General features: G+C 41.6%; 1 protein-coding gene across 6 annotated transcripts in view; it reads right to left on the bottom strand.

Moving 5' to 3' along the window:
- DIPK1A (divergent protein kinase domain 1A) overlaps positions 1 to 26,382 on the bottom strand; it is a 136,048-nt gene that overhangs the window by 40,909 nt on the left and 68,757 nt on the right. For 4 of the 6 annotated variants that reach the window (XM_073571441.1, XM_073571443.1, XM_073571440.1 and 1 more), the window contains one exon: positions 5,031 to 5,124. In XM_073571441.1, the coding sequence (XP_073427542.1) occupies positions 5,031 to 5,033 (3 nt within the window). In that variant the 5' untranslated portion in view covers positions 5,034 to 5,124. Of the gene's footprint in view, positions 1 to 5,030; positions 5,125 to 11,247; positions 11,318 to 24,251; positions 24,273 to 26,382 lie in introns of those variants that run through there. The other 2 variants (XM_073571444.1, XM_073571445.1) reach the window with 2 other exon arrangements.

Genomic DNA, 26,382 nt, shown 5'->3' with positions numbered 1-26,382 from the left:
AAATGCTAAGAACATCAACAATAAAGCACTGAGTTCCCAATATTGGGATTGGTGTAGACTAAACTCATACTATTACTGCGTTGAAAAAATTCACAATTTTTTTTTTTTTTTATTTGAAAGAAATGTAAATTTTCAAAACAGCAAAGACAATTTTTACAAACCAAAGTTTCCCAAAACGTGTCCTCCAGGAACTGTTATGGTGAGTGTGCTCAGGGGAAAGCAGCAAATTGAATGTGTCCCTGGGGTAATGATCGAACTAATCAAACGGTTGTCGGATGGCTAAGAATCTGTTATCCATCAGAGAGGTCCTCTGACCTTTCAACCATTATGAAAGCACCAAAACAACGTTCAGTTTTTCAAACGTTGGGTGGTGTGTCTAGATCAGGGTGGGGAATCTTTCTGCCAAATGCTTTTTGGATATTTAAACCAGCCATCGATGGCCGTACAAATTGCACACTATCTTCACCCACCAAGTACGACCTGACCGGTGCATTGGTGTCAGAACGTAATCTGTCAATGCATGTGCCTCAGTGCTCAGTAGTGAACACTGTGTGTGTGCTCACAGACCAAGAGGAAATTAATGGGCTGGCAAAATACAGCTGGTCGACCAAGTACTGCTGCCCCCAGGAATCTGCCCAGGGACCAGAGAAAAGGTCACTGAGGGCCGTAAACGCTCCACAAGCTGGAGGTTCCCCACCCCTGGTCTAGATCTATGGTTGCATGTCTATTACATTAATCTACTCTTCCCGAATGCTCTGGATTACTCAACTCAAAAAAGGAATATTTTGCAGACTTAACAGAGCTGGCAAATCTCGAGACACCCCATAAACTGGCTTCTTCATGTTCCTGCGATTCCCACCCTCCAGAGTGCCATCAGGTCAACGTCTTTGGACCAGAAGCAGAGGAAAGTGCAAAAACATGTAGAAGTGGTTCAGTCAAACTTTTGTAATGAAGAAGCTTTGGGGTCTGAAAATTATTATTTTACTCACTTGTTTAGCACCATTAATTCCACAGTTCTTTACAGACATCATCATCATCACTGTCCGCTATCAGTATGTAGTGTGGGAGGAAACTGGAGAACCTGGAGGAAACCCACACAAACACGGGAGAACATACAAACTCCCTGTAGATGTTGTTCTTGATGGGATTTGAACCCAGGAGCCCAAAGCTGCAAAACAACAATGCTAACCACTGAGCCAACATACTGGCCATATAAGGGTCTTTGCTAAGGGCTGGGAATAGATTAAAGTGGGTCTGGTCTAGGGTTTATAAACAATGGCGAGTGTACATACAGCAAAGTTCTAGCAAAAAGCTGCCAATTGTGCCGAAAATCCTGGGCAGTCTGTAAAATCAGGGTGCTTTCTTATCCCGTTTACAAAAAAATATGATGTTTGTATGAATTTAGTTTATTTTTTAAGCTGGAGGAGCTTGTGAAAATTATCGTGACCATAATTTTCACCATTTTACAGTTCACATTGAATACTACTAGAGTGTTTCTATCAGTTTTCTGGACTGTTGACAACCATATAATAAATTCCTAATGAATCATTACAGTTGGCCAATATTTCCATAAAAATATTGTCCGACACAGATTTTTGGTGAAAATGTTCAAAAAAAAAACCAAAGAAGTCAAGATGGCATCCTTGGTCTGTCATATGGTCTATATAAAAGGCTGGGCGCATTTCTTATTTAGGTGTGTGGTCTATATATGTTTGGAGGGTTTTATTTTGTGGTTTTCATTTATTTTGGGTGGGTGAGATATATTACTTGTGATTCATATGCCATCTGTTAGGTGGATGTCCTTTACAAATGTGTAGGGTATAAGAAAAAAATATTTTGCATGTTTTTAAAAATTTTTGTTACGACCATAACAAAGAACCCAAAACAAAAGGTACCCATCTCTGGAACAGTTTTGAAGAAAAAAAATATATATATTGAATTCAGGGAAGCAACAGGAATAAAATGAGAGCAAAAACTGCCGACTTTCAATCTGTTGCAAAAAAAGGGGGAGACAAAAAAGCGCAATAGGGTCTTATCCACGTTACAAAAGACAGTATATCATGAAATATGCTCACCTGGTTAGGATGAGATAAGAGCGTGTAGGTAGCGGCTGCTGCAGATCCACAGGTCTTCAGTGACCAAAGAAATGATGAATCCAAAGGGAGTTTGTAGCTATATTCCGCGCTGCCGCTTTAGACAAATTCCAGCTGGAATTTGTCTAAAGCGGCAGCGCGGAATATAGCTACAAACTCCCTTTGGATTCGACTTTTAATCTGGTAACAGGTCCTATTTAAATGCCAATAATATTTCAACTTCGCCAACACTGGTAAAAGCATGGACCTTTCCAGACAAAGTTTCCATTTTTGTTTTTTTAGATTAACTCCATCTACCAGGATGACCTTTAATGGTCTATCGTGGGGACTATGATTCACCCTTTATATAAAATTCATTGAGAAGTCAATATGATTCTTCAGCAGCCGCCTTATGTTGACATGTAGTAAGATGGCACTTCTTGTGACTACTAGTGCAGGATGCAAAGTCTACTCTATCTTATCTAAACAAAGCAAAAAAAATTATACAATGGAAAAATATAAAAAATAAAAATCCATTGGGATCTATTATTTTTTGGAAGCTAAATCTCTGAGAAAATGATCAGACATTTCTAGGACGTTCCCCTGGACAGGATTGCTACCTCCATTACACTATGGGTAAGTTATTTTGTCGTAGAAGGACTTCCTGTATAACCGTTGTATCTGGTCATGAAACGCAGGGAAGATCGATTATGACTCAGGTTCTGGAACGTCTCAGCAGGCAGAAGCAGAGGCAGTCACAGATGTGGATAAGTGTAGACATCTCGTCAGTGACCCTCCTTTACAAGAGCCAACCTTAAGGGAGAGGCCAATGAAAACGGAGTAGGCCTAGCTGCTTGATGAACTGCCGATGACGCAACCGTAAGGAAATACTTACAAATCACAAAGCTAAAAAGCAAAGCTGTAGATGTATTTATGGCTAAATTATTCTTTAATCCTCAGGTGTTTTCATTGGACGTATTGTAAAGGGAACCTATGAGCCGCCCTATATCGTCACTGTGTCTCTACTGCACCCTATTTCTACATTATAACAAGCTCCATCTTATACCGTTGGCAATTGCTCTAGAATGAGTAAATCAAGTTTTAATCATCAGAGTTCAAGCTATGTAAATCTGTGAAGACTATTGTGACAGGGACTTGGTTACTCTGGACTAATCCTTCATCCCATCGTCTAAGCACACCTCCCAAAACATGATTGACATGATCTGCAAGAGTGATGTCCCCGTCGACTCTTTTGCAAATCTCGAACATGCCCCCGACATCCTTCCTCCTTGGGAATGTGAAATTAAGCAGAGAGTATGCACTTCAGCGACCTGAGCATGCTCGTGGAGGCAGAACCTTGCGTGGAGGCAGAACCTTGCATGCACGCACAAGATTTGCAAAGAGCCGAAAGTGATGTTTTTCTTGTAACATGTCGATCATGTCCCAAGATTTGTGCTTACAAGATGGAAGGAAGGAATAATCACCCTTCAGGACTCATCCTCACAGATAGAAATAGAATGTAGAAACTATGTGCATGCAGCTCTTTGAAAGTCCAGCAATACCTTTACATGGCCAGTTCATTCAACCGGAGTTTGAATTGATATGAAAAAGAGGCTAAAGATCTATTTGTAAATCTGAATCTTCTGTCACTCCAGCTTTATTCTCTGCCCAACGCCGCCTCCTCCTGCTTGACTGACCGCCTCTATGTTGTGTGACTTCAGGAAAAAAGGGGCCATCAGTCAAGCAGGTGGCAAAGGCAGCAATGGGCAGAGAATAGAGCTGGTGTGACAAAGGCTTCAGATCTACCATAGCTCTTCAGCCTTATTTGCATATCAATTCAAATGCTCATTTCTTAGGAACTGAAAAACGGACTGGCCATGTAAAGCTATTGCTGGACTTCTTTTTGAAAGAGCCACATGTGCATATAAAGAGTTTGGCGGGGGTCACATCCTGCTGACAGATTCCTCTTAAAATCTCATCCACATGGCTTCTGCTGTCGCTTGTGTTGTATTTTACGTTCCAAAATATGAGCTGTGTATATGACACAGGTGAACATATGCTTTTATCTAGAAGTGTGAGATATCGCTCCCTGCCCCACTGACTAATGGCCGCTGGGCACACATGCGGATGGAGCATTGCCAAGGACACTGGCGTACTATTAGATGGTTGCTGCCATTTTTTTCCAGCATAAGATGTGAATGCAGCACGTGGCACTGGGCAAATGAAGTACGTTAAGCATATGGGTAACACTCCTATGACTGCACTAGATAGGTAAAAGTGCCGCACTGCATCAAAAATATACAGATTTCGTGCCAACTGATATATGGCCCATCTGGATTTATCGGCCTGTTTAAACACCCTTTAAAAGATACAACACGGATTGGATTTTTGCATAATGTCGAGCACCAACCATTATAGCCCGAAATATAATTCAATAGATTTGTCCTCTTAACAGCAGAACAGCAGCAAATCATAAAAGCATGGCTATCTGTTGCTTTATTGCAAAAAGTGATGCATCTGCTCAAGGCTAACTCCTCTTCAGGTGTCTGGCTGTAATAATAAATGGATATTACAAGCAATGAATCTAGATACTGCTCATTGATCTGCGATAGAGCGTCCTCATTCCGCCTGGATTTGGGGAAATGTTATGAAGAACTTTGTGAATAAAAGGTAATTCGGAGTGTGAAGGAGCACTTCATCAGCCACTTCTCCAGATGGAATCATTTCAGGTTGAAAAGAAAAAAAAAAAAATGAAAAAAAAATAAATAAAATAAGGGAGCTGCCTCGTAACGTGAAGTTTCCTGTACAAGGCGCTGGGCGTCACGTATCACTGCAGTATTGGAAAATATGCTCTTCAGGCTCCACAGATGTAGATTGCTGAAGGCTGGGATCACTTACTTTATCAGTATATCTAGTAAAATGGATTGTCTGCCAGTAAATGCCCCCCTTCCCCCTTACCATTAAAGATGGTGATCTTCTGGTTCCAGCTTCAGATTAGTGAGGTTGATGCAATGGCGGTCCTACAAAGTTTGATTGCATGGATGCATCGGTCCTGCAGATAAATTAAAGAATTTTTAATATACCCTATATAAGTACATGTAATTGTTTAAGGTTTGAAACAGGCGTCATTTATGTAATTTTTTTAAAGATATTTTTCTAGCGTTTTTCACAGATAAGCATTTTGGGATTCTGTGCCGATAGATCACAGACCCATTATAATCAATGTGCCTTTTCACTAGTCCTTTTTATGTGGACAGATTGTTCACAAAATCATAAAATGTCCAGCTTTGACCTGTGTCTGATTTTTTATTAAAGTACTTCTTTAATACAATTAAAGGGATCATACCATGTTCAGTCCTCAGGAATGCACCAGTCCCATGCCTCCAGGTTTCCTGATGATTGACAGTTCAGAACTATGGTATGGTTACCCCACTGGGCCAAAACGTGCGCCCATCGAAGCTGCAAGCAGAGGAGCCCGGGAGGACTGCAGCTAGCCAGACCCAGGGAACTGTCCAGCTTCAGAGCAGTGCTTACAAGCTCTATAGCAAAACACTTGTAAGGGCTGCACTCCTTGAAGAGACCTATTGCTGCTAATAGACTGCAAAGGTGACTTTTAACCTAAGCAACGAGCAATACAGGTATTGATAATCCCTCTATTGTACAGAAGTAAGACTATATTAAATAATTAAATTGTAAAGTAGTTTGTTTTTATAAGCACTTTGCAATTTTATCCATTTTAGATGAGCCAAACCCTTAAAAAGTGAATCTATCAGCAGGTTTTTACTATGTTATTTGAGATCAGCAAGATGTAGGAGCAGCAAGCCAGATTCCAGTGATGTATCACTGACTCAGCTGTGCTTTGCATTTAAAAAAAAATAATACAAATCTGTATTTTAATCAGCAGAATACACAAACTCTCCATGCATGTGTTGTGACTGTGACACTGCCACAACACATGCAGTTGCGGGGCAGAACAGCTGATCAGCCGGCGCATTCCATGTATCCGGGTTCCCTCTGCAGCTTATTTGGTAAGCGCTATAGCTCGCCGAATAAGCAGGGACCCGATCAAATTCACTCATCTCTAGACGTCGGGACAGCTATAATCTGCGCAGTGTACGTGTAAGAATACCATTGAGTAACTGATTCAACCACACGATAAATCCAAATTAATCAATCGTCCTATAGGGAAGGGCAACAGTAACCTGTAGTCAACGGACAGCAATCCTCAGACACCTTGTGCGGTCAAAGACATTTGCCCAACTTGATGGCAATTTACACTGACTCTTTTGGGGACAAATCGCAATAAAAAAAAATCCAACAGGGCTGCATCAAGGTAGGTCGCGGGTTGCAACCGGTGTCATACTGGAGTACCAAGGGCTCACCAGTAGTTAACTCCAGGGCCTTACTTTTCAGCTACATGTAAATCTGACATTATCCTCAAACTGTAAAGCACTGCAGAATATGTTGGCGCTATATAAATAAAGATAATATTATTTAATCATAAATTTATATAACGATGAACTGGGTAGATTGGGAAATGAATGAGATGCCGCCTTTGTCTGTACAAAGTGATTCAAGTATACAGTGCCAAATACTGCTCATATGAGAGGGTGGTAGCCCACCGGAGGATTGTCCTGTTCTCCTGTGGGCCAGTCCAAGCTTGTTTGCAACACAATACTATCAACAATCCAAAGGGATGCTGTAATGTTTAGAGTCACTGTGTAAAGCCAGCCTTAAAGTGAAGTTATCTGTACACTCAATAACTGTACTTGTAGGTATAGTCTGCTGGGGAGGAGACCTTTTTATTTTAGAATATAAAAAAAGTGTCTGTCTTCAAGGAGTAGACTATCCCATGGTTCGCTGTGTCCCCCAATGAAGAAACAGAAAAATAAAGGCAGTTCTGCCCACAAACAAGAGCATTTATACAGGTTTCCGAACATATGAATATTTAATATATATGGTGTAAAGGGCCCTTTTAGTTGGGCCAATGTTCATGGGAACAAATAGTAATCATACCCAGAGATCGGCCAAAAGCTGATCAAGTAATAATCATTGGTCTCCATATAGTTGGCACAGTGTAGAAAGCTTGTACATAAAAATAGTGCAAAGTAATAGCGCCATCCAACTTTGCATATCATCGATATGATCATGTATAAAGATGCATCTACTGCATGATTATCGTGAACGAGCCTAACCAGGAACACCAATTTCACGACAGAGAAAACAGGCTGCAGATCATCCGAGGAACGTGCAAAAAACTCGCTCGTCAGGTGAAATAATCTTGTGGCTGGCTCAAAAGATCACTGTTCTCGGCAGAACATCATCCTGTGTAAGCAGGAGCTATGCTGCTGAGAACAACGGCAGCCAAAGCACACCGATTGTTCAGTACGCCTCTGAGGTGCGGTCTATTAAACAATTGCCAAATCAGGATAAAACAACTGCCGATCGGTAAATATTAACATCATAGGTCGCACAGTCTAAATGTATCCGAAATTTAAAAAAAATCTGTTAAAAAAGACTCTGAATATTGATCATACATTTTGTTTTAGAAGGAAAGAGCCAACCAGCGTTTCCAAGAGAAATGTCAGAAATCTATGTGAGCATTCAAGCATTTTTTTACATACGGAACAGCTTTTTAAAGGGTTATTTCATTAGAAATAGAAAGTAAAAACAAGCAACCTTCCAAGGGTTCCAGGGTTCTGCAGCACAGCTCCTATTCGTTGGAAAAGTACCTGGCAGATGTGAACAGCGGCCAGTGGACACTGAATTCAGTTGCGCTCTGTTCAAGGTGTTTACATTCGGTGACCACCGCAGCCGAGTTCAGCTGATAGGTAGGGATGCTGGGTGTCAGACCCCAATCAATGTCACAGTACAACCCCTGGCAAAAATTATGGAATCACCGGCCTTGGAGGATGTTCATTCAGATGTTTAATTTTGCAGAAAAAAAGCAGATCACAGACATGGCACAAAACTAAAGTCATTTCAAATGGCAACTTTCTGGCTTTAAGAAGCACAAAGAAATCAAGAATAAAAAATATGGCAGGCAGTAATGGTTACTTTTTTAAACCAAGCATAGGGAAAAAAATATGGAATCACTCAATTCTGAGGGAAAAATTATGGAATCATGAAAAACCAACCAACAAAAAAAAAACAAAACAGTCCAACACATCACTAGTATTTTGTTGCACCCCCTCTGGCATGGATTTTATGAGTATCAAACAGGACTCTTCATCAATCTGGCTCCAACTTTCCCTGATTGCTGTTGGCAGATCAGCTTTGCAGGTTGGAGCCTTGTCATGGACCATTTTCTTCAACTTCCACCAAAGATTTTCAATTGGATTGAGATCCGGACTATTTGCAGGCCAAGACATTGACCTTATGTGTCTTTTTTCAAGGAATGTTTTCACAGTTTTTGCTCTATGGCAGGATGCACTATCATCTTGAAAAATTATTTCATCATCCCCAAACATCCTTTCAATTGATGGGATAAGAAAAGTGTCCAAAATATCAACATAAACTTGTGCATTTATTGAAGATGTAATGACAGACATCTCCCCAGTGCCTTTACCTGACATGCATCCCCATATCATAGTAACATAATTATTAAGGTTGAAGGGAGACTTTAAGTCCATCTAGTTCAACCCATATCCTATCCTAACTTGCCCTAACATGTTGATCCAGAGGAAGGCAAAAAAAACCCATGTGGCAACAGTAAGCTTCACATTGGGGAAAAAAATTCCTTCCCGACTCCACATACGGCAATCAGACTAGCTCCCTGGATCAACGCAATATTAAGGAAACTAGTGTATATACCCTGTAATATTATACTTTTCAAGAAAGGCATCCAGTCCCTTCTTAAATTTTAGTAGGGAATCACTCATTACAACATCATATGGCAGAGAGTTCCATAGTCTCACTGCTCTTACAGTAAAGAACCCGCGTCTGTGAGTATGCTTAAACCTTCCTTCCTCCAGACGTAGAGGATGCCCCCTTGTCCCCGTCACAGGTCTAAGAGTAAAAAGATCATTAGAAAGGTCTTGGTATTGTCCCCGCATATATTTATACATTGTAATAAGATCACCCCTAAGCCTTCAATTCTCCAAACTAAATAACCCCAAGTGTAATAACTTGTCTTGGTATTGCAGACCCCCTAGTTCCCTAATAACCTTGGTCGCTCTTCTCTGCACCCGCTCCAGTTCAGCTATGTCTTTCTTATACACTGGAGACCAGAACTGTACACAGTATTCTAAGTGTGGTCGCACTAGTGACTTATATAGAGTTAAAATTATGTTTTCCTCATGAGCATCTATGCCTCTTTTAATGCATCCCATTATTTTATTTGCCTTTGCAGCAGCTGCCTGACACTGGCCGCTAAATGTGAGTTTGTCGTCCACCCATACACCCAGGTCTTTTTCAGTGACTGTTTTGCCCAGTGTTTTACAATTAAGCACATAATTATACATCTTGTTCGTTCTACCCAAGTGCATGACCTTACATTTATCCCCATTAAAGCTCATTTGCCATTTATCAGCCCAAGCTTCTAGTTTACATAAATCCTCCTGTAATATAAAATTGTCCTCCTCTGTATTGATTACCCTGCAGAGTTTAGTGTCATCTGCAAATATTGAAATTCTACTCTCTATGCCCCCTACAAGGTCATTAATAAATATGTTAAAAAGAAGCGGGCCCAAAACTGACCCCTGTGGTACCCCACTGCTAACTGTGACCCAGTCCGAGTGTGCTCCATTAATAACCACCCTTTGTTTCCTATCCCTTCCCTGAGCCAGCTCTTAACCCACCTACACATATTTTCCCCTATCCCTATTGTTCTCATTTTATGTATCAACGTTTTGTGTGGCACCGTATCAAAAGCTTTTGAAAAGTTCATGTACACCACGTCCACTGCATTCCCTTGGTCCAGTCCGGAACTTACCTCTTCATAAAAGCTTATCAGATTAGTCTGACAGGAACGGTCCCTTGTAAACCCATGTAGATATTGGGTGATAAGGTTATTCTTCTCCAGATACTCCAGTATAGTATCTCTTAGAAAACCCTCCAGGATTTTACCCACAGTTGAGGTTAAACTTACTGGCCTATAATTTCCAAGTTCAGTTTTTGTCCCCTTTTTGAATATTGGCACCACATTTGCTATACGCCAGTCCTGTGGTACAGACCCTGTCATTATGGAATCTTTAAAGATTAAAAATAATGGTCTATGACTGTGCTTAATTCCTGCAATACTCGGGGGTGTAACCCATCCGGGCCCGGGGATTTGTCAATTTTAGTGATTTTTAGTGATGATATCAATTACTGTGGAAATTTGCATGTTCTCTTCAGGCAGTCATCTTTCTAACTCTCATTGGAACGTCACCAAACAAAAGTTCCAGCATCATCACTTTGCCCAATGCAGATTCGCGATTCATCACTGAATATGACTTTCATCGAGTCATCCAAAGTCCACGATTGCTTTTCCTTAGCCCACTGTAACCTTGTTTTTTTCTGTTTAGGTGTTAATGATGGCTTTCGTTTAGATTTTCTGTATCTAAATCCCATTTCCTTTAGGCGGTGTCTTACAGTTCGGTCACAAACCAGGGACTCCAGTTTCTTCCCATTCGTCCCTCATTTGTTTTGTTGTGCATTTCCTGTTTTGGAGACATATTGCTTAAGTTTTCGGTCTTGACGCTTTGATGATTTCCTTGGTCTACCAGTATGTTTGCCTTTAACAACCTTCCCATGTTGTTTGTATTTTGTCCAGATTTTAGACACAGCTGACTGTGATCAACCAACATCTTTTGCAACATTGTGTGATGATTTACCCTCTTAAGAGTTTGATAATCCTCTCCTTTGTTTCAACTGACATCTCTCGTGTTGGAGCCATGATTCATGCGCTTGGTTTAAAAAAAGTAACCATTACTGACTACCACATTTTTTGTTCTTGATTTCTTTTAGTGTTTCTTAAAGCCAGAAAGTTGCCATTTGAATTGACTTTAGTTTTGTGCCATGTCTGTGATCTGCTTTTTTTCTACAAAATTAAACAACTGAATTAACATCCTCCAAGGCCGGTGATTCCAATAATTTTTGCCAGGGGTTGTAATAACCCATCTCGTGGATATGTCTTCAACACATTTCCTCCTGGACAATCCCTTTATTGTAAAACACGTCTGCATCAGCTCACCTTGAACGAGGCTTCCAAGAGTTTTCGGCACAGAAATATCATTCCTGTATGATATGGTAAAACCGTAATCAAAGATGAAGGATTTTCCAGCCCGTTTACAGGTTAAAAAAAATTGTATACTTTATTACAAATATACAAAAAATGGTAATCGCTGTACCTATAAAAAAAGTCATTTTTCCTACGCATCTCAAACTAAATCCAAGTCCTTATCCATGAATAAGGACTTTGATTTAGTCTCAATCACGCAAGAAAATTACACATTTATGAACAAGGACTTAGCTTTAGTCTGAAACACATAGGAAAAATTAACTTTTTTTTAGCTACCGGAATTGTCATTTTTATTACATTTGGAATAAAGCAGAACCAGCTCCAAAATCCATGTACGGTAATAAAAAAAAAAAAAAAAAGTGTCATTGTGAACGTTATCTGAACGAGTCTGGCGGTAACATTTTTTTCGAGTTTTAATAAGTCACTGCCATGAAAAATTGCAGCCATTTGTTGATCTTTAAACTAAATAGAGACATAAAAAAAACTAATTAAAAAAAAAAAACACACTAAGCAGCTAGTTGAATATTTGCAGTGTAGAAAGATAAAAGAAGAACAAGATGTGGCTATAGATACTCAGCATGGCGAAACACTTAGCAGAACAAGATACCAGAGAACGGTTACGATGAAACAGTAGAAAGCGGACGTTTCCTTTCATCTGACGGAGATCAGAAAAAAAAAAAAAAAAAAAAGCTGTTTGTATAGTGGTTAGCAACCAGGGCACTTTGAAGGACTCGCAGGTTTCTACGTGGACCACAAAGAAGCTTGACAAGCGTCCACCTGAGGTTTATAAATGGGTTTCCCTGGGTACTTCAAACCAACACAACATTTACAGACAAGAAAATAACCCCTGAGCGCACGGCCATTATGATCGATTGTATGGATGATACAATAAAGAAAGAAGTGAACGTTATACTCCCGGAAGAAGAGATAAAAATAGGTCTCGCACGACTCCAAATTGTAAAGTTCCCCTCACCAGCTCATTTGCTGTAATAGTAGATGTGCCGAACTTCTTTGTCAGATCACAAAGTCGGCCCTCCCCAGAGCTCCGTGAAATAATGGCAGTATCCTTGCCGTAGGATTACAGTCAGGTAATTGATGTGTTTTTTATTAGACACCTCTAGTTATTCCATGATTAACTTCAAGGCCTGAAATTACACTATGAAGCATCCGACAAGGTGATATTTTTTACGAGCGACCAGAACTCCACCGTCATATCACAGAAGATTATTTTTCACTTACTACAATTCATCTCAAAATGTCACAACAGTCATGTTTTATTTTATTTTATTTTTTTTTTTAGGATTTACCGTACTCTCTTTGGTAAAATATTCAACATTTCTAAATTGGTGTTCCAAGGATTATTTATGGCGTGACTGCAGGGAGATCTGACAACTGCGCTAAGCGATTCAGCAGTTTTACTTTTATTGATCATGGCCCAGTAAGAAAAAAGAATGAAAGAAATATTCACTTTTTATGTCCTTGATAGACTCCCAACAGTTTGCAATAATGTATTTCACATTAAAAAATATGTGTTGGTGAGCCTATGAAAGCTGAATATATTACTTGGTTATAAATTAATATTTAATTTAAGTGCACCCCTTAATGGGGTTGTCTACTACTTACTAGCTCCAGTTAGGTCATCAACATCACCTCAGTGGGAGTGCATCACCAAGCACCTCCACCAATCAGTTATTCCCAATGCCGGATGTGATCAGTTGCGGTGCCGAACTGCACAGCTCTGTCAACTGTAAAGTGAGGAACTGGAAAACTGCAGATCCGCTCCCAGTTATTCGAGTAGGGGCAGATGGGCAGTACCCAGCCATTAGACAGTTGACCGAGCTATTCTCTGTCGCTCTGCAATTGATCGCATCTGACTGACCGTCGGCGTCGGGAACAGCTTATTGGTGTGGGTGCTGGGTGTTGCACCCCCATCAATATTATATTGGTGACTTATACCAAGGATGGTTCATCAAAATAATAGTAGTGGAAACGCCTTTTTAGCCTTTTGTACATTACCATACTTATTGCAAAATCACTCCAGGGTGGAGAAACGGGAGCACGTTTCAAAAAGTTGCAAATTTTTTGCCAAAGTTAGAAATGACGAATGAGAAAAGATTTGGAAATTCTAAACTCCACCCACAATGGCGGTGGTGAGAACGCAATATGGGGTCTGAAATTGATACATAAATTTGGGGCACTGTTAAGAAGGAAAAAGTATATTAGGAAACTTGATAAAATTTTCATTTGAGCAACAACCTTTTTCTCTGCCTAGACAATCCATCCATCTCTGAGGAATTACTACTGTGTAATACTGAATTTACACTGCCCGATTATCAGAAAATAGTTTAGAGAAAAGTTCATTCCCCGATAAGCCTCTAGTGTAAAAAAAGATGTTAATCATTTGATGAATGAACTAAACACTTGATGGGTGAAACTATATTCAAGCAGGCCTTATAAAAGAAAAGTCATACTCTGCAGCATTTTGTCCTGTGTAAACATTGATTTCCTCTTTATGCGCTTTCTTCCTGGCCTAGCACTCGTTTTCTCTGCTCTCAATAAAACATTCGATTTTTTTCTCCACTGCCTCATGCCATCTCTAACACTGAGAAAAAGGGGGGAGAATCAGAGTAGTTGGGATCAGGAACCGTGATGGATTCGTAAATTTTTTGCAGATCACTCGGATAAAAAGGTCTGACAGACACTTTACAGAAGCAAAGTAGAACATTGTTAATTAAGGACCGCTTAGAAAGTTGAATACCATTTGCATTTGTAATAATGTGCAGGTGCTGATGATGTTACCATCAGAGACAGACCAAGAGCTAAAGGGTTTATTTACAGGGGATTGTGTCTCCACGCATGGAGAAGCAGTGGGGGTAAAACTGTCAGAGTAAAAAGGTATAACGGAACACTAAAGCAAGACAAAGCCGTCAAACAGCTAAGCAGAATGAAAGTACTTAAACGGGTATTCTTGCAACTTATCAGTCCGATGAAGTCTTGATTGAAGGGTCGTCTTCTCCAACGTTGGCACCGTCAACAGCGGCACTTGAAGTCTCTGTAGTCTCCATCTTCTCTTGGGACACAGGAACTCCGGGGTTAAAGCGGGAGGCAAGGAGACGCTGTGAAACTGGGTCTCACCAGCTCTGAGTCTCTGTATGTCAAGCTAACAGTCTCTCCGCAGGTACGATGATGCGCACGCTGTAAAGTGTCTCTGTCATTCTCAGGGGCTCTGGCCTGTCACTGCGAGCACCGGGGCTGCGCACACGGGTCACTGTCTCTGCACTGTCAGGGAGAAAACCTGCTCTGGTCATAGGGGCTTTCGCTTTCACGTACTCACAGACAGCGCTCTCTATCGCACGTCCTTTAACCTAAGTCCTCTGACCAGGAGTCCACTCTCTCCTGGAGAACATCGCTGCAGCCTGCTCTCTCCGTGACGCACGCTGCTCTGGCATGCTCTCTTTTCGCGCCCTCAGCCAACCCAGCTTCTGGTCCACCGCCCCTTCTCTTCCCCCACTGCCCCTGACAGTCACATGGTGCAGTCAGTCCAAGTCAGCAAGTCTTCCCCCTGGCAACCTTGCTGCCCAGCTATGTGGTTCCGGACACGAAGCAGGGTAGGCAACACCCTTCCGGCTCTTCTTCCTCTTCACCCCCTTACACATTTAGAAAGCAAATAAAATAACATTACATATATACATAAATTATGTTATTATGTCCTGGATGACTAGTATTTGTCACAGCGTAGCCTGACCTTGGTGATGTAGATCCCAGAATAGAGTGCTCAAGTAACAGGTTAGAGGATTTTTAGATGACCGGATTATGGGTCCGGGTTTTAGAAGCGACCAAAAGAGCTTGAGTGGGAAAGGTCGCTACCTTACACTAAAGACCAGGTCTTGCAGATCCCATAAAAGGCATCCGAGTTGGCTCAGGTGTGCTGACATGCCGAAGTTGGAAAGTGACCACGATGGCTGACCAAACTGAGCAAAAAAAAAAAAAGTATGTTTTATGTGTAAAATCTACCTGGCTGCAGTAACGCAGCTGGTGTCTGATTCAGGTTGGAATGCTGCATAATGGTACAGGCAGCTTTAATCTTTTGTCAGAATTCCTTCAAAATGAACATCGCTGTCAGGATAAGGTAAAAAGTCTAAAAGAACATTTACATTTTATTATTTTTCACCTTTGTTGCATCGGTGGAACGCCTCTAATTTTAAAAGGGCAACATACTAGAGCATAAAGATATTAGCGGTACAATGCTCATGTCTTGATTAAACAGAGTGACAAGCAATACCTAATTACTAGATTTGCCCTATGGCATTTTTCTCATAATTTGTCACTAATGAACATTCTCCTTATTAGCACACTTAATGGCCCACTAAAGGATTATCATTAAATGGGTTACAAGAAATAAAACCTATAATTTATAAGCAAAAAGTGGATCATTTATGGTAATGTTTTCTAATCATTATATTAATAAATGATTACTTTTTATTATTGATTCTTGTTTAAAAAGCTTAGTTACTCCTAAATGACGTTTTTTTCCTCCACTGGAGGTGATGAATAGCGGCCTAACCCCCTTGTGTCCCCCTCCGCTGTTCCCGTAAGACTGGATGGCATGGTTCACTGGCATGCTAATCATGCATCCTAGCTTGCTAATCAACCAGCTGGGAACTTGGCCAAGATGCTAATCACAGCGCCTCTGCTCAACATTCGCACTCTCTACTAGCGAGGAACATTGTGTGGAACGAGAGGCCAAGAAGAAAGAGACAGACTACCACTCGATAAACAATTACCATGCCAGATCCCTTTAGATCACCTCTTTCCCAGGTGAACACGGTATTTTTCCTTCCAGCCAGGCTTACATAAAACTTCTCTTGTATTAATAAATCCTTGGGCTGTGTTCACACTTGTGCTAGTTCTTCTGATTGGTTTCCTCTGCATTTTGATGGTTAGAGTATTTTGGCTTATTGCGGGATTCTAGTAAAATAAATGAAAACCTAACACCCCCATTACCAACATCAACAGTAGGGCTGTGGAGTCGGTAAGCCAAACCTCAGACTTCTCAATTTCCATGACACCGACTCCACAGTCCTCATCAACAGGGGTAAAAGGCAAATAAACCGAACGTGACAAACCACAAAGAATCAAAATCAGACAAATCCATCAGATTTACGCAAAAAGATGGAAACTACGACGAGTGTGCGAACAAGACAAGCTCCCATTTCCTAACCTATGGTATGTTCATACAGTTTTTTTTTTGCAGCATTTTTTTCTGCTATGAAAACCACAGAATGTTGGCAGGAAAAAAATGGTGTTTTTATGCATTCAATTGAATTGGTGCAAAAACGATTAAAGAATTGACACGCTGTGTCTTAAAAAAAAAAAAAAACGCACCGCAGCTCAAAAAACGCAGAGAAAAACAATGCACCGTGTAAATTGTAGAAATCTCATTTTGCTGCTATTGTGAAACTTTATTTTTCCGCACAAAAAAATGCAGCAAAAATAACTACATATGAACAAGCCCATACTCAAGACTTTTGCATTTGGGGCAAGAATTGGAGTATATTATTTATTTACTGCCTAGATAATGAGCGAATAATACCCCGTGCAACCAAGAAGGAAAAAATTAGTTTGTAAGGACAGAATTAAAGGGGTATGCCCTTCTCCAAGATCCTATCCCAGTGTGCAGTAGGTGTAATAATAATATAAGAAAACACCAACTGAAGTATAGTTCTTCTGATGAGTTACCCCATGTGCAGGGGATTGCAGTAACTTAGGTATCAATAGTTACAACCACGCATATAGCGAGTTAGTTAGCTGTTAATAGTTGGGATAAATTTTCATTTCTGCTTCATCTACAGATATTAGGCACGTGCAGAAAACAAAATTATTTGTTTTTACATACAGTCAAGGCCGAAAGTGTTGGCACCCTTGATATTGTTCCAGAAAATGAAGTATTTCTCCCAGAAAATTATTGCAATTGTACATGTTTTTTTGTTATACACATTTATTTCCTTTGTGTGTACTGGAACAACACAAAAAAAAAAGGAAAAAAAAAAAAATTGGACATAAATTCACACGAAACCCACACGAGCACATCGCAATAATTTCTGGGAGAAATACTTCATTTTCTGGAACAATTTCAAGGGCGGACTCTCCCTGAAAAGGACGACGTGTGCACACAACCTACGCCTATGACGGACGTGTGCTTATACACAGCAGCCAATAAAGAAGCAGAACAGTCAGAAAGGGCAGCAGCTGCAACCAATCACATGGTTGTGGGCGTGATAAAGAAGCAGCCCGCCAGAAAGGGCAGCAGCTGCAACCAATCACATGGTTGTGGGCATGTCTCAGACTACCCCTGACTCCCTGTAGATGCTGTAACTAAACTGTAGTCACAGATTATGGCTCATCCGGAAAAGATGAGCAGCCATTTAGAGAGCACTTATGGAAAGTTAATATCTCTAGCCTGGATAATTACCTGCTTTTTATTTATCATTTTTTGGACGCATTAGTGGTTCTATTTTCATGTCACCAACATGTAACACATTTTCATTTATTAGGACTCAAACATACAAAGATGCCTTTATACTTTTTTTTAGCTGTAGCTTAGTCATTTTGAACAATAAGCTTCGCCAGAGTAAGCGCCTATGTGGGGCTAACTGTATTATATTGAGTCAGCGGGTGATTCTTTATTTTTAGTCCTAACTCTTCAGCACGATAAGTTTTCCCATATGTTTTACTTTGTAAGTTGCTTAGGAACGGCTTAGTTCTTCCACTTCCATATTAAAGTGCATAAATCAATAAAAGAAAAAAAAATTAGAAATGCGCATTGCTGGAGAGACAGCAGATTGCACATAGGGGAGTTGATAACGTGGAAGAAGCGACATGGACCACTAGTATACAGCAGCCACGATTTGACTCCCCCCTCAGCAATGTGCAATACTCTAATCTCTCAGAGGCATGCTGGGAAAGAAAAAAATTATTCTAGCTGGACCTTTGTCCATTACATATCAAAGCAATGTGTGTTCTAGAAGTGGGCGCCGCTGAGCAGGACAATGGTAAGCTCTACAAAAGAAAAAAAGGTGGGCAGTCATCTGCTTTAAGTTACAACCACATGAAATGCAGAAAAGCCAAAAGAGCACTAAAACACTAAAAAGGCTCTTCTTACAGCAAACTTCTGCCTGTAGGTTTATTGAGGGGCAAAAAAAAAAAAAATTTTACTTACCATCCTCACCAATTATTGAGCTCAGCTGCCCCGATCTCTGCTTGGCTGCGGCAGTGACATCACATCAACAGTGCCGCAAGCAATTGCTGAGCTCAGTGATTGGCTGCAGTGCTGTTGACCGGACAACACTGCAGCCAAACAACTGACAGGGACAGCGGTGGAAAAACTGTGCTGGACCCGGAAGGGCAAGTAAGGCTCAGGTGGTTAGCGTTAAAAAAGAAAAAAAAAAAAGAAAAAACTAAAATGAAGAGGGTTGTAAAATTCAGTTTTTGTTTGTTTTACACATAAATAATCCTACGGACAGAAGTTTGCTGAAAGAGAAGAATTCCTTTAATAAAGTTTATACTTGTACAGTGACATAGGTTTGTCATGGGCCTCAGAGGGGTTGTCCAGTACTCGGATAACCCCTTCTCAATGCCAATGTTTGCCCTTTGTAAAATAATAACACTTCTACTCAAAACTGGCGCCGGTGACATCCCAGCGGTTTCAACACCGTTTCTCCCGGGGATTGCATGACGTTATGTCACAAAATCTCACTTCCTCTAGATGTATGTGATTTGTCCAAAAAGGGGACAGTGAAGCCAGCGCTGATTGGCCACAGGGATCATGTGACAATGTCACATGATCCCCGGGAAAGCCAGTGTCAACATTGTTGGAAGCATGCCGGCAGCGAGTATAGGTATTATTTTACAACGGGGAAACATAGTGATTGAGAAGGAACTGTCTGACTTGTAGATAACGCCTTTAAAGGCAGAAAAAAAACCCTGCATATTACACAGTACATTTATTTGGTCCGTGGCTTACGTTATATGACAGACTATCATAATGACATAATGCGCTTTGCTATACAGTAATTATGGGAAAAAAGTGTACATCCCAACAGCAAAATTTTCAATGCGGATCTCCACCAGGGCCTCATTTACAGAAAAGGTTTAGAAATTCTTCCATAGGCCGGGGTCACACTTGGGAGTGCAAAGCTTCAATATCCAGAACTGCCACCAGCACTCAGGACCGGAGTGTGTAACTGCATGTCTTTCTATGCAGCTGAATGCTCCAGTCCCGAGTGCCGGTGGCAGTGCTGGATATTGAGGCAAGTTTGTTGCATTGCACTCGCAAGCGTGACCCCAGCCTTAGAAACGCCCTATGCACATCACATTGGTGTTGGGTGGATGAGTGATCGGTATACATCAATCTCTTTCATGAATCCACACAAAACAAAAATGCATGCCTTTGCTTGAGTTCTCTATTACGCTCTATGAAAAAGCTGCTGCCAAACTCTGCTGGCAGAAGCTCTTGATCCGGTTGAACAGATGGATTAACTGTTGAAATTCAACAGGCGGGATCCTTCTCTCCCCGATATTATTTATCAGGGAAGGAGTTGGGAGGCTTCATATTGGAGGGTTTGGCTGACTTTAGTCGTATGTCTAAGAGGGCCTATAGCAGTGGATCGGTTAATGGGCCCCAATGCAAAAGCTCCAACGTGGCCCACGATTACTGTTAATCTTTAACATTATGTCTTTTCAAATGGACCAAAATGACTATTTTGAGCTTCCTAAGCTCCAGGGCCCGAGTACGATAGCAACCCCTGCACCTGGTATAGTTCGATCCCTGGCCTTTTGACTATAGTCACTGCTTTTTATAAAGATATTCCTTGATTATGGTTTCCACATTGGAGGCCCTTGATAAGAAGGTCCACCCCACTACAGCGAGTTTACCACTATAGCCTCACCGGTATGCATTCACATCCAATCTACCTAGGAAACATCATGATGCTGCTGTAAAAAAAAAAATAAAAAAAAAATAAAAAATCAGCGCAGCTTGGGGAAAGCTTAATACTGATGGCTCGGAGCTCGTTTTCTCATCTAATCAGTGATAATGTAAAAAGACGTAACACATCAGCCTTGTACTGAACCTTGAAGCGCCACCTGCTTTGTAACACAATGAACAACTAAAATGTTTAATATTCAGCTTTTAGAATATTACAGGCAATGTGAATCATTGTTCTACCGCGCCATGTACGAATCCAGCCGTACAGTAGGGAAGCTATTAAAAGATAACTTGGCCACGCTGGACAATTGTTCCCGACATAACAATGCAGCTCAGTTATCGATTGTTTCAGCCATTCCATTGTCCATGCAAAAAGGACAGCCCACGCCGGCTACGGATGATTTCCTCAGTAAATTAAATATTAATTTACTCTATTTTACTGCTCGCAGTTCTGCAGTCCATATCCACTTCTTTAAGTGCATAGATCAAAGAAAGCCGTATTGAATGAAGAGCATAAAATTGCCGCCAAGATTTCCTTCTACTGATACCTTACAATGGTGGAAGAACAAAGGTCAGGATGTACCAGTAATGCACAGCGAACAAAGGGGATGAGAATATATTCACAGCGCTGTCCGTGGCAACTAACCCAACATACGGGCAGGTCAGGGTAGAATGACATCTGCCGATGCAGTCACCATTTCATCTGGTCTCTCGCTACGGGTTATTCCACAATTAACCTCATCATGAGCTGACAATTTTTAATCGTTTTTTTGTTTTTTCTCCCATCCTACACATATCTTTTATATTGTCATGCCAGCATAGCTGTATGAAAACTTTGTGTGGTTTTTTTTTTTTTGCAGGAAGATTTGTCATTTTTGAATGTCACAGATATCCTCTGCATACAATGTACTGGAAAATAAGGGGGGAAAAAACCCAGTGTGGTGTAAGGCCCCATTCAGATGTCTATTATTCTCAAATGTGTTCCCAGAAAACATATCCATTACAGGCTATAATGCTTTTCACATGACCATGATTTTGGCACTTCAAAAAAAAAATAAATAAATAAAAAAAAACAAAAAAAAAAAAAAACACAGACACATGACTGTTTTTTGACCCAAGACAGGAGTCAAAATTATCTATATGGGTCCATGAAAATCATCAACAGCAGGCACTGCCATCCATGTGCTGTCTGTTTCCAACATAGTAATTTATTTTTTTAGTGACTTACCCAGGTTTGTTTGAAATTACTTTGGGGGTGCTATATATTGGAAAACTTCCTAAAGTGATACCATTGTAAAAACAGCAGCCCCCAAAATTGAAAATTGCTATCAGTTTATTAACCCTTCAGGCAATTTTCAGAAATTAATGCAAAGTGACATGACGGGAATGAAAAAGTGTATTTTTACCACCTAAATGCCGCTTACTTCTGAATGTGTTACTATAGCCGGCAGACTAAGGCCGTTATTTGGCCATGAACTGCCATGGCAAACATCAGGACCACACGATCATGATCTCAGGGTGCCGATGCAGTTAAATAGGGATCGCCCACACTGTTAACCATTTATATGATGTAATCACTACTGACAGCAGCATCTAAGGGGTTAAACAGATGTGATCGCTGCCAACACTGATCGTGGCTGATGCAGCAAGTTGTCAGCTATAGTGTACAGCCGACAGCTGCTGGATTGTCACCTGTATGGGGATGCTATTCTCTTATACCTCAGGTCAGTAAAAAGACGTATCGGTGGTCATTAAAGGGATAAGATGCCGTGAAAGAGATCACATGGATAAGTAAAAAAAAATAAAAATCTGAGATCAGACATTGGCGGGTGTCTGAAATGCACTGCTGCTATACATGGCTATGTTTTTTGGAATCCAAATGTAACTAAGTTTTTACATTTCCTAATAAAAGACAAGTATCTTACCGGGGCAGGATGCAACCCCTATTTTTCTCTGGACATCATGTTTTTGGTTGCAACAGGATTTCTGCGCTCCTGGACTATGAGAACCGTATAGGGTGAACTGGCTGCACATTTTTTCTTTTTTTTTGCCAGAGATCACATGAATCCAAGAGGCAGTCTAGATGATTTCATGACGGTTAAAAAGGAACTACAAATTGCAGATTGGGTCTTGTGTGCGACTTTCTGCACTTATGCACATCGCTGACTTGAGGTGGAGACAAGTTTCATTTCAACTAGCCCGAACTTATCCTTAAAAGTTAAAATGATAAAGGCTAGCGTGTCCTCATTAAATGAATATCACTAATGTGCACAATAACTGTCACCGGTCACAACGGCTAAAAATATTGTACATTAGTTGGAACACAAAAAAATAAAGGGTAGCTTGGCTGCATGGATCTATTCAGTGCGGAGCGGAAATATAGAAAAATATCTTAAAAATTGGGATTTTCAGGAACATGTTGTACGTTTGGTAATGTAATGTTCAACTGGAAGTCACATGGTAACAATGACTAGTGTAAGGGTCCCGTTTCACTTAGTGACGCTCCAGCGATCCTGACGATACGACCTGGTAAGGATCGCTGGTGCGTCGCTAAATGGTCGCTAGTGAGCTGCCAAACAGGCAGATCTCTTCAGCGATGCAGCAACGATACGGCGATCCTCGGCGGTCGTTGGGACATTGTCACACAGCAGCTTTTCTGAACGATTCCAGCCTGCGCCCCTGAGTTCTGCATCGCCAACGAGGTCGCTCGTCAGGTCAAACACAGCTATGCGCGCTGGCCAGCGGGACACAGACGATGAAAAAACGGCCCAGGACATTCGAGCACAATCAGTGATATCAGCGGGGGGTCGGTTGCCGCTATGTGTCACATGTAGCGAGATCGCTGTTGCGTCACAAAATCGGTGACGCATCAGTGATCTCGCTATGTGAGACGGGGGCTTAAGGGTAGAGTACCCGTGGCCTCGAGAATAAACAGAACCCCAGGAGGGCATTGTTCTAAACTTCAGCACATGACCAGACACGACCTGCTCGCCATACATCTTGGTCTAACCTGACCACGTCAAAGTAAAAGGTAACCATAAAGCAAATACTAATAGTTGCCATATCAACAGGACTAATAACAAGGCAAACACATAATCTACAGGTGCACATAACTGGAAAAATGGGTATTAGACAGGGCCGGACTGGTCATCTGGCAAATGCCAGAAGGGCCTGTCTGGTCGTGGGCCGCTTTGTCTGCTACGTTGCTAACAGAATCAGTGTTCTCAAGACACCCATACTGTTAAGGCCTCTTTCACACATCCGGCTTTTGTAATCCGGCACGATGCGGCGAAAATTTTAATAACTGGATCCAGCACCTGATCCGGTTTTGTCCCATAAACTTTCATGGTCGCCGCATTGTGCCGGATGGTTATGCATCGTGTCCGGTTGTTGCCGGACACGGCAAAAATTAGCCGTCCGGCATCTGCAAAAAACGTTCTCTGCAACGTTTTTTGTCAGCGCCGGACCGGCTTTTTCCACAGCGCATGCCCGGACACTGTGAATGTTAACCCCACAAGTGCCGGAAGAGAGAGAGAGAGATCTCTCTCTGTCACCCGGACACTTGTGAGAGATTTCTCTCGCCGGGCACTTGTGGGGTTAACACTCACAGTGTCTGGGTGAGAGAGAGAGATCTCTCTCTGTGGGGTTAACCCCACAAGTGCCCGGCAAGAGAGAGATTCTCTCGCCTGGACACTGAGTGTTAACCCCACGTTTCTCTCTCCACCCCCCTTGTCCCCTCCCCTCCCTTTCAGCAGCTGTCTCTGTCCACCGGTGTATATGTTCCTCCTGCAGCTCCTTTAAATCATGTCCGAGCCGTATCAGACGCCGCATACACATCCGGTGTCACCGCTGCAGGCCGCACGCCGCCGGCCCGGCTTTTCGCCGCACGCCGCCGGACCCCACACACCGGATGTGTGAAAGTAGCCTAAGAGTTGTGATGGAGCACAAAGTTGCTGACTCCGTCACTTACCCCAGCAGGCTACGGGTATCATTAGAAATATTGGTCTTGTAGTAAATCTTCCTTTCTTTCCTCCATCCATGGTAATATTAGTAATGTATCCCATCTGGTGCTTGGAGACCGGGACAGCATGGGCCTGTGTAATTTCCAATGCCAGGCCTGAATTTCACTCCCAGTCTGTACCTGGTATTAGATACTGTAAGAGAATCAGACTTTTCATTACAGTTGCTAGAAAACATTTTCAGTTACAGAATGAACACGTTCAGAAGAGCAAGAGCAGAAGTCGGCCATCAAATGATAATTATAGGGAAAGCAGGACTTCATGAAATATATTTCAAATTATGTATTTAACCTACGCTATGTCCATCGCTCACCAATCATGTGAGATGCCATCACTATCTGAGATATGAAAATCCCTTTAAAAATGGTCTTTTTCCCCATGCTCAGTCTCCAGGAGAGCACAGATCCTCTGCCCTGGGGGGGGATTCTGCGCTTCAAATGATTGACGGTTCAGTTCAGAGCTGTGGGGTTATGACACTGGCTAAAATGAGCACTCTGATGCTGGCGACTTTACTTTTTCAACATTGAAGGAGCACAGGAACCTTGAAGCTGGCCAGATCCAGACCAGAGTGTCTAAACCCAAATTATCCATTATGGTACGCCATGGTCTCCAAAAAATAAACAAACAAATGTTGTCTGCTAGTAATTTTTAGATACGTTGTCCAAATTAAAAAAAATAAATAAATAATTGATGTGGCAACCCTGTAGATGCTTGCTTGGCCTAATATCCCAATCACCATTAAGCCCTCTTGTGTCGGACATAGATTACCTTCTAGGTATGTTGGCAACAGCATTGGACTGGCCCACCAGAGGACCGGAGGATCCACCGGTGGGCCCTGGCAGGCAGTGAATTGCAGCAGTTCACTTACTGTTTACACAAAATGGTATGCTGAAGAGAATGATAATTTTAAAGCAAGCTTAATTTGTCAGGTGAGTACCGGATTTTTTTGGAAAGGTCGATAGTTGGCAACAATCATTTTTATGAATGCTCATTCCCCAATGGGACATAAAAGATAAGGGCAGACTGCTGTTAGTACCACTTATGCATGTGGGCCCCAAAATGATTTTCTCTGGTGGGCACAAACTACTCCAGTCCGATGCTGGTTGGCAATATCTATTTTCCCCACTAGTCTATTTTTGTAATTATTTCTACATTTACACTGGACAGAGGGATATGGAGAGGAGCTATACTGTCTATTAAGTCTGCATTTACACGTGACTTTAGAACACACTTGGGGACAAACTGTCAAAACAACCAAAACTATCAACTCATTCTTCACATTGTGAACATTGATTTTTCAAAATGCCCTCAGGTTTAATAGCGAGCTCAGCGTCAGAATGCAAAAAAAATATATATTGGCTGACTTCAGGCAAACCATTCTCTCAACGCAATCTGTGAACTTTTGTTTTAGTTATCCTTATTTTCCAAATGGATTCTATCAAATGGCTGCTTTATTCATGTCCATAAGAGTCAGTGATAAGCGGTCATAGAGGAGCGCTTAGGAAGCAACCCAGGGGCAGACAAAAATGTCAGGTCCCCACCGCAGCTCCAGCCGAAAACCTCCAATGGAGGATAGGAGCAATGAGAAAATGGAAAACGGTCTTAGGAGCGCAGGAAAGACTCAGACAAGAGATGGGGTTTAACCACAACGCGTTTCGACGGAGGATCCGAACTTCCACCTGATGAAGACGGATCCTCCGTCGAAACGCGTTGTGGTTTAACCCCATCTCTTGTCTGAGTCTCTTTCCTGCGCTCCTAAGGCCGTTTCCATTTTCTCATTATTCATGTCCATAGGCTGTGCGGATATTATAGCACACTCCTAGTGCCTGTCTCACCATTCTTTGTTTCACAACAGCAACATCACAAAACGGAACTCAATGTAAAACTTTCCTACTAAAGCCAGACCACCACCAACTCGAGGGCTCCCGAACCCAGGGTCTAACAAATAACTTAATTTTTCACTGTTTGCTGAGCTCAGCTCAGGGACCCATATTCCGCCATCAGCTTAGCTCACCCCAGGGTTCTCAAGAGCTAGTAGTAAGTACCATAAAGTTCAGAAACTTGTCAGCCCAAGACAAATTT

This window comes from Dendrobates tinctorius, unplaced genomic scaffold, assembly GCF_039654945.1.
Source record: "Dendrobates tinctorius isolate UK_male_01 unplaced genomic scaffold, ASM3965494v1 ptg000029l, whole genome shotgun sequence".
Lineage (NCBI taxonomy): Eukaryota > Metazoa > Chordata > Amphibia > Anura > Dendrobatidae > Dendrobates > Dendrobates tinctorius.
This window is presented reverse-complemented; position numbering and strand designations above follow the sequence as displayed.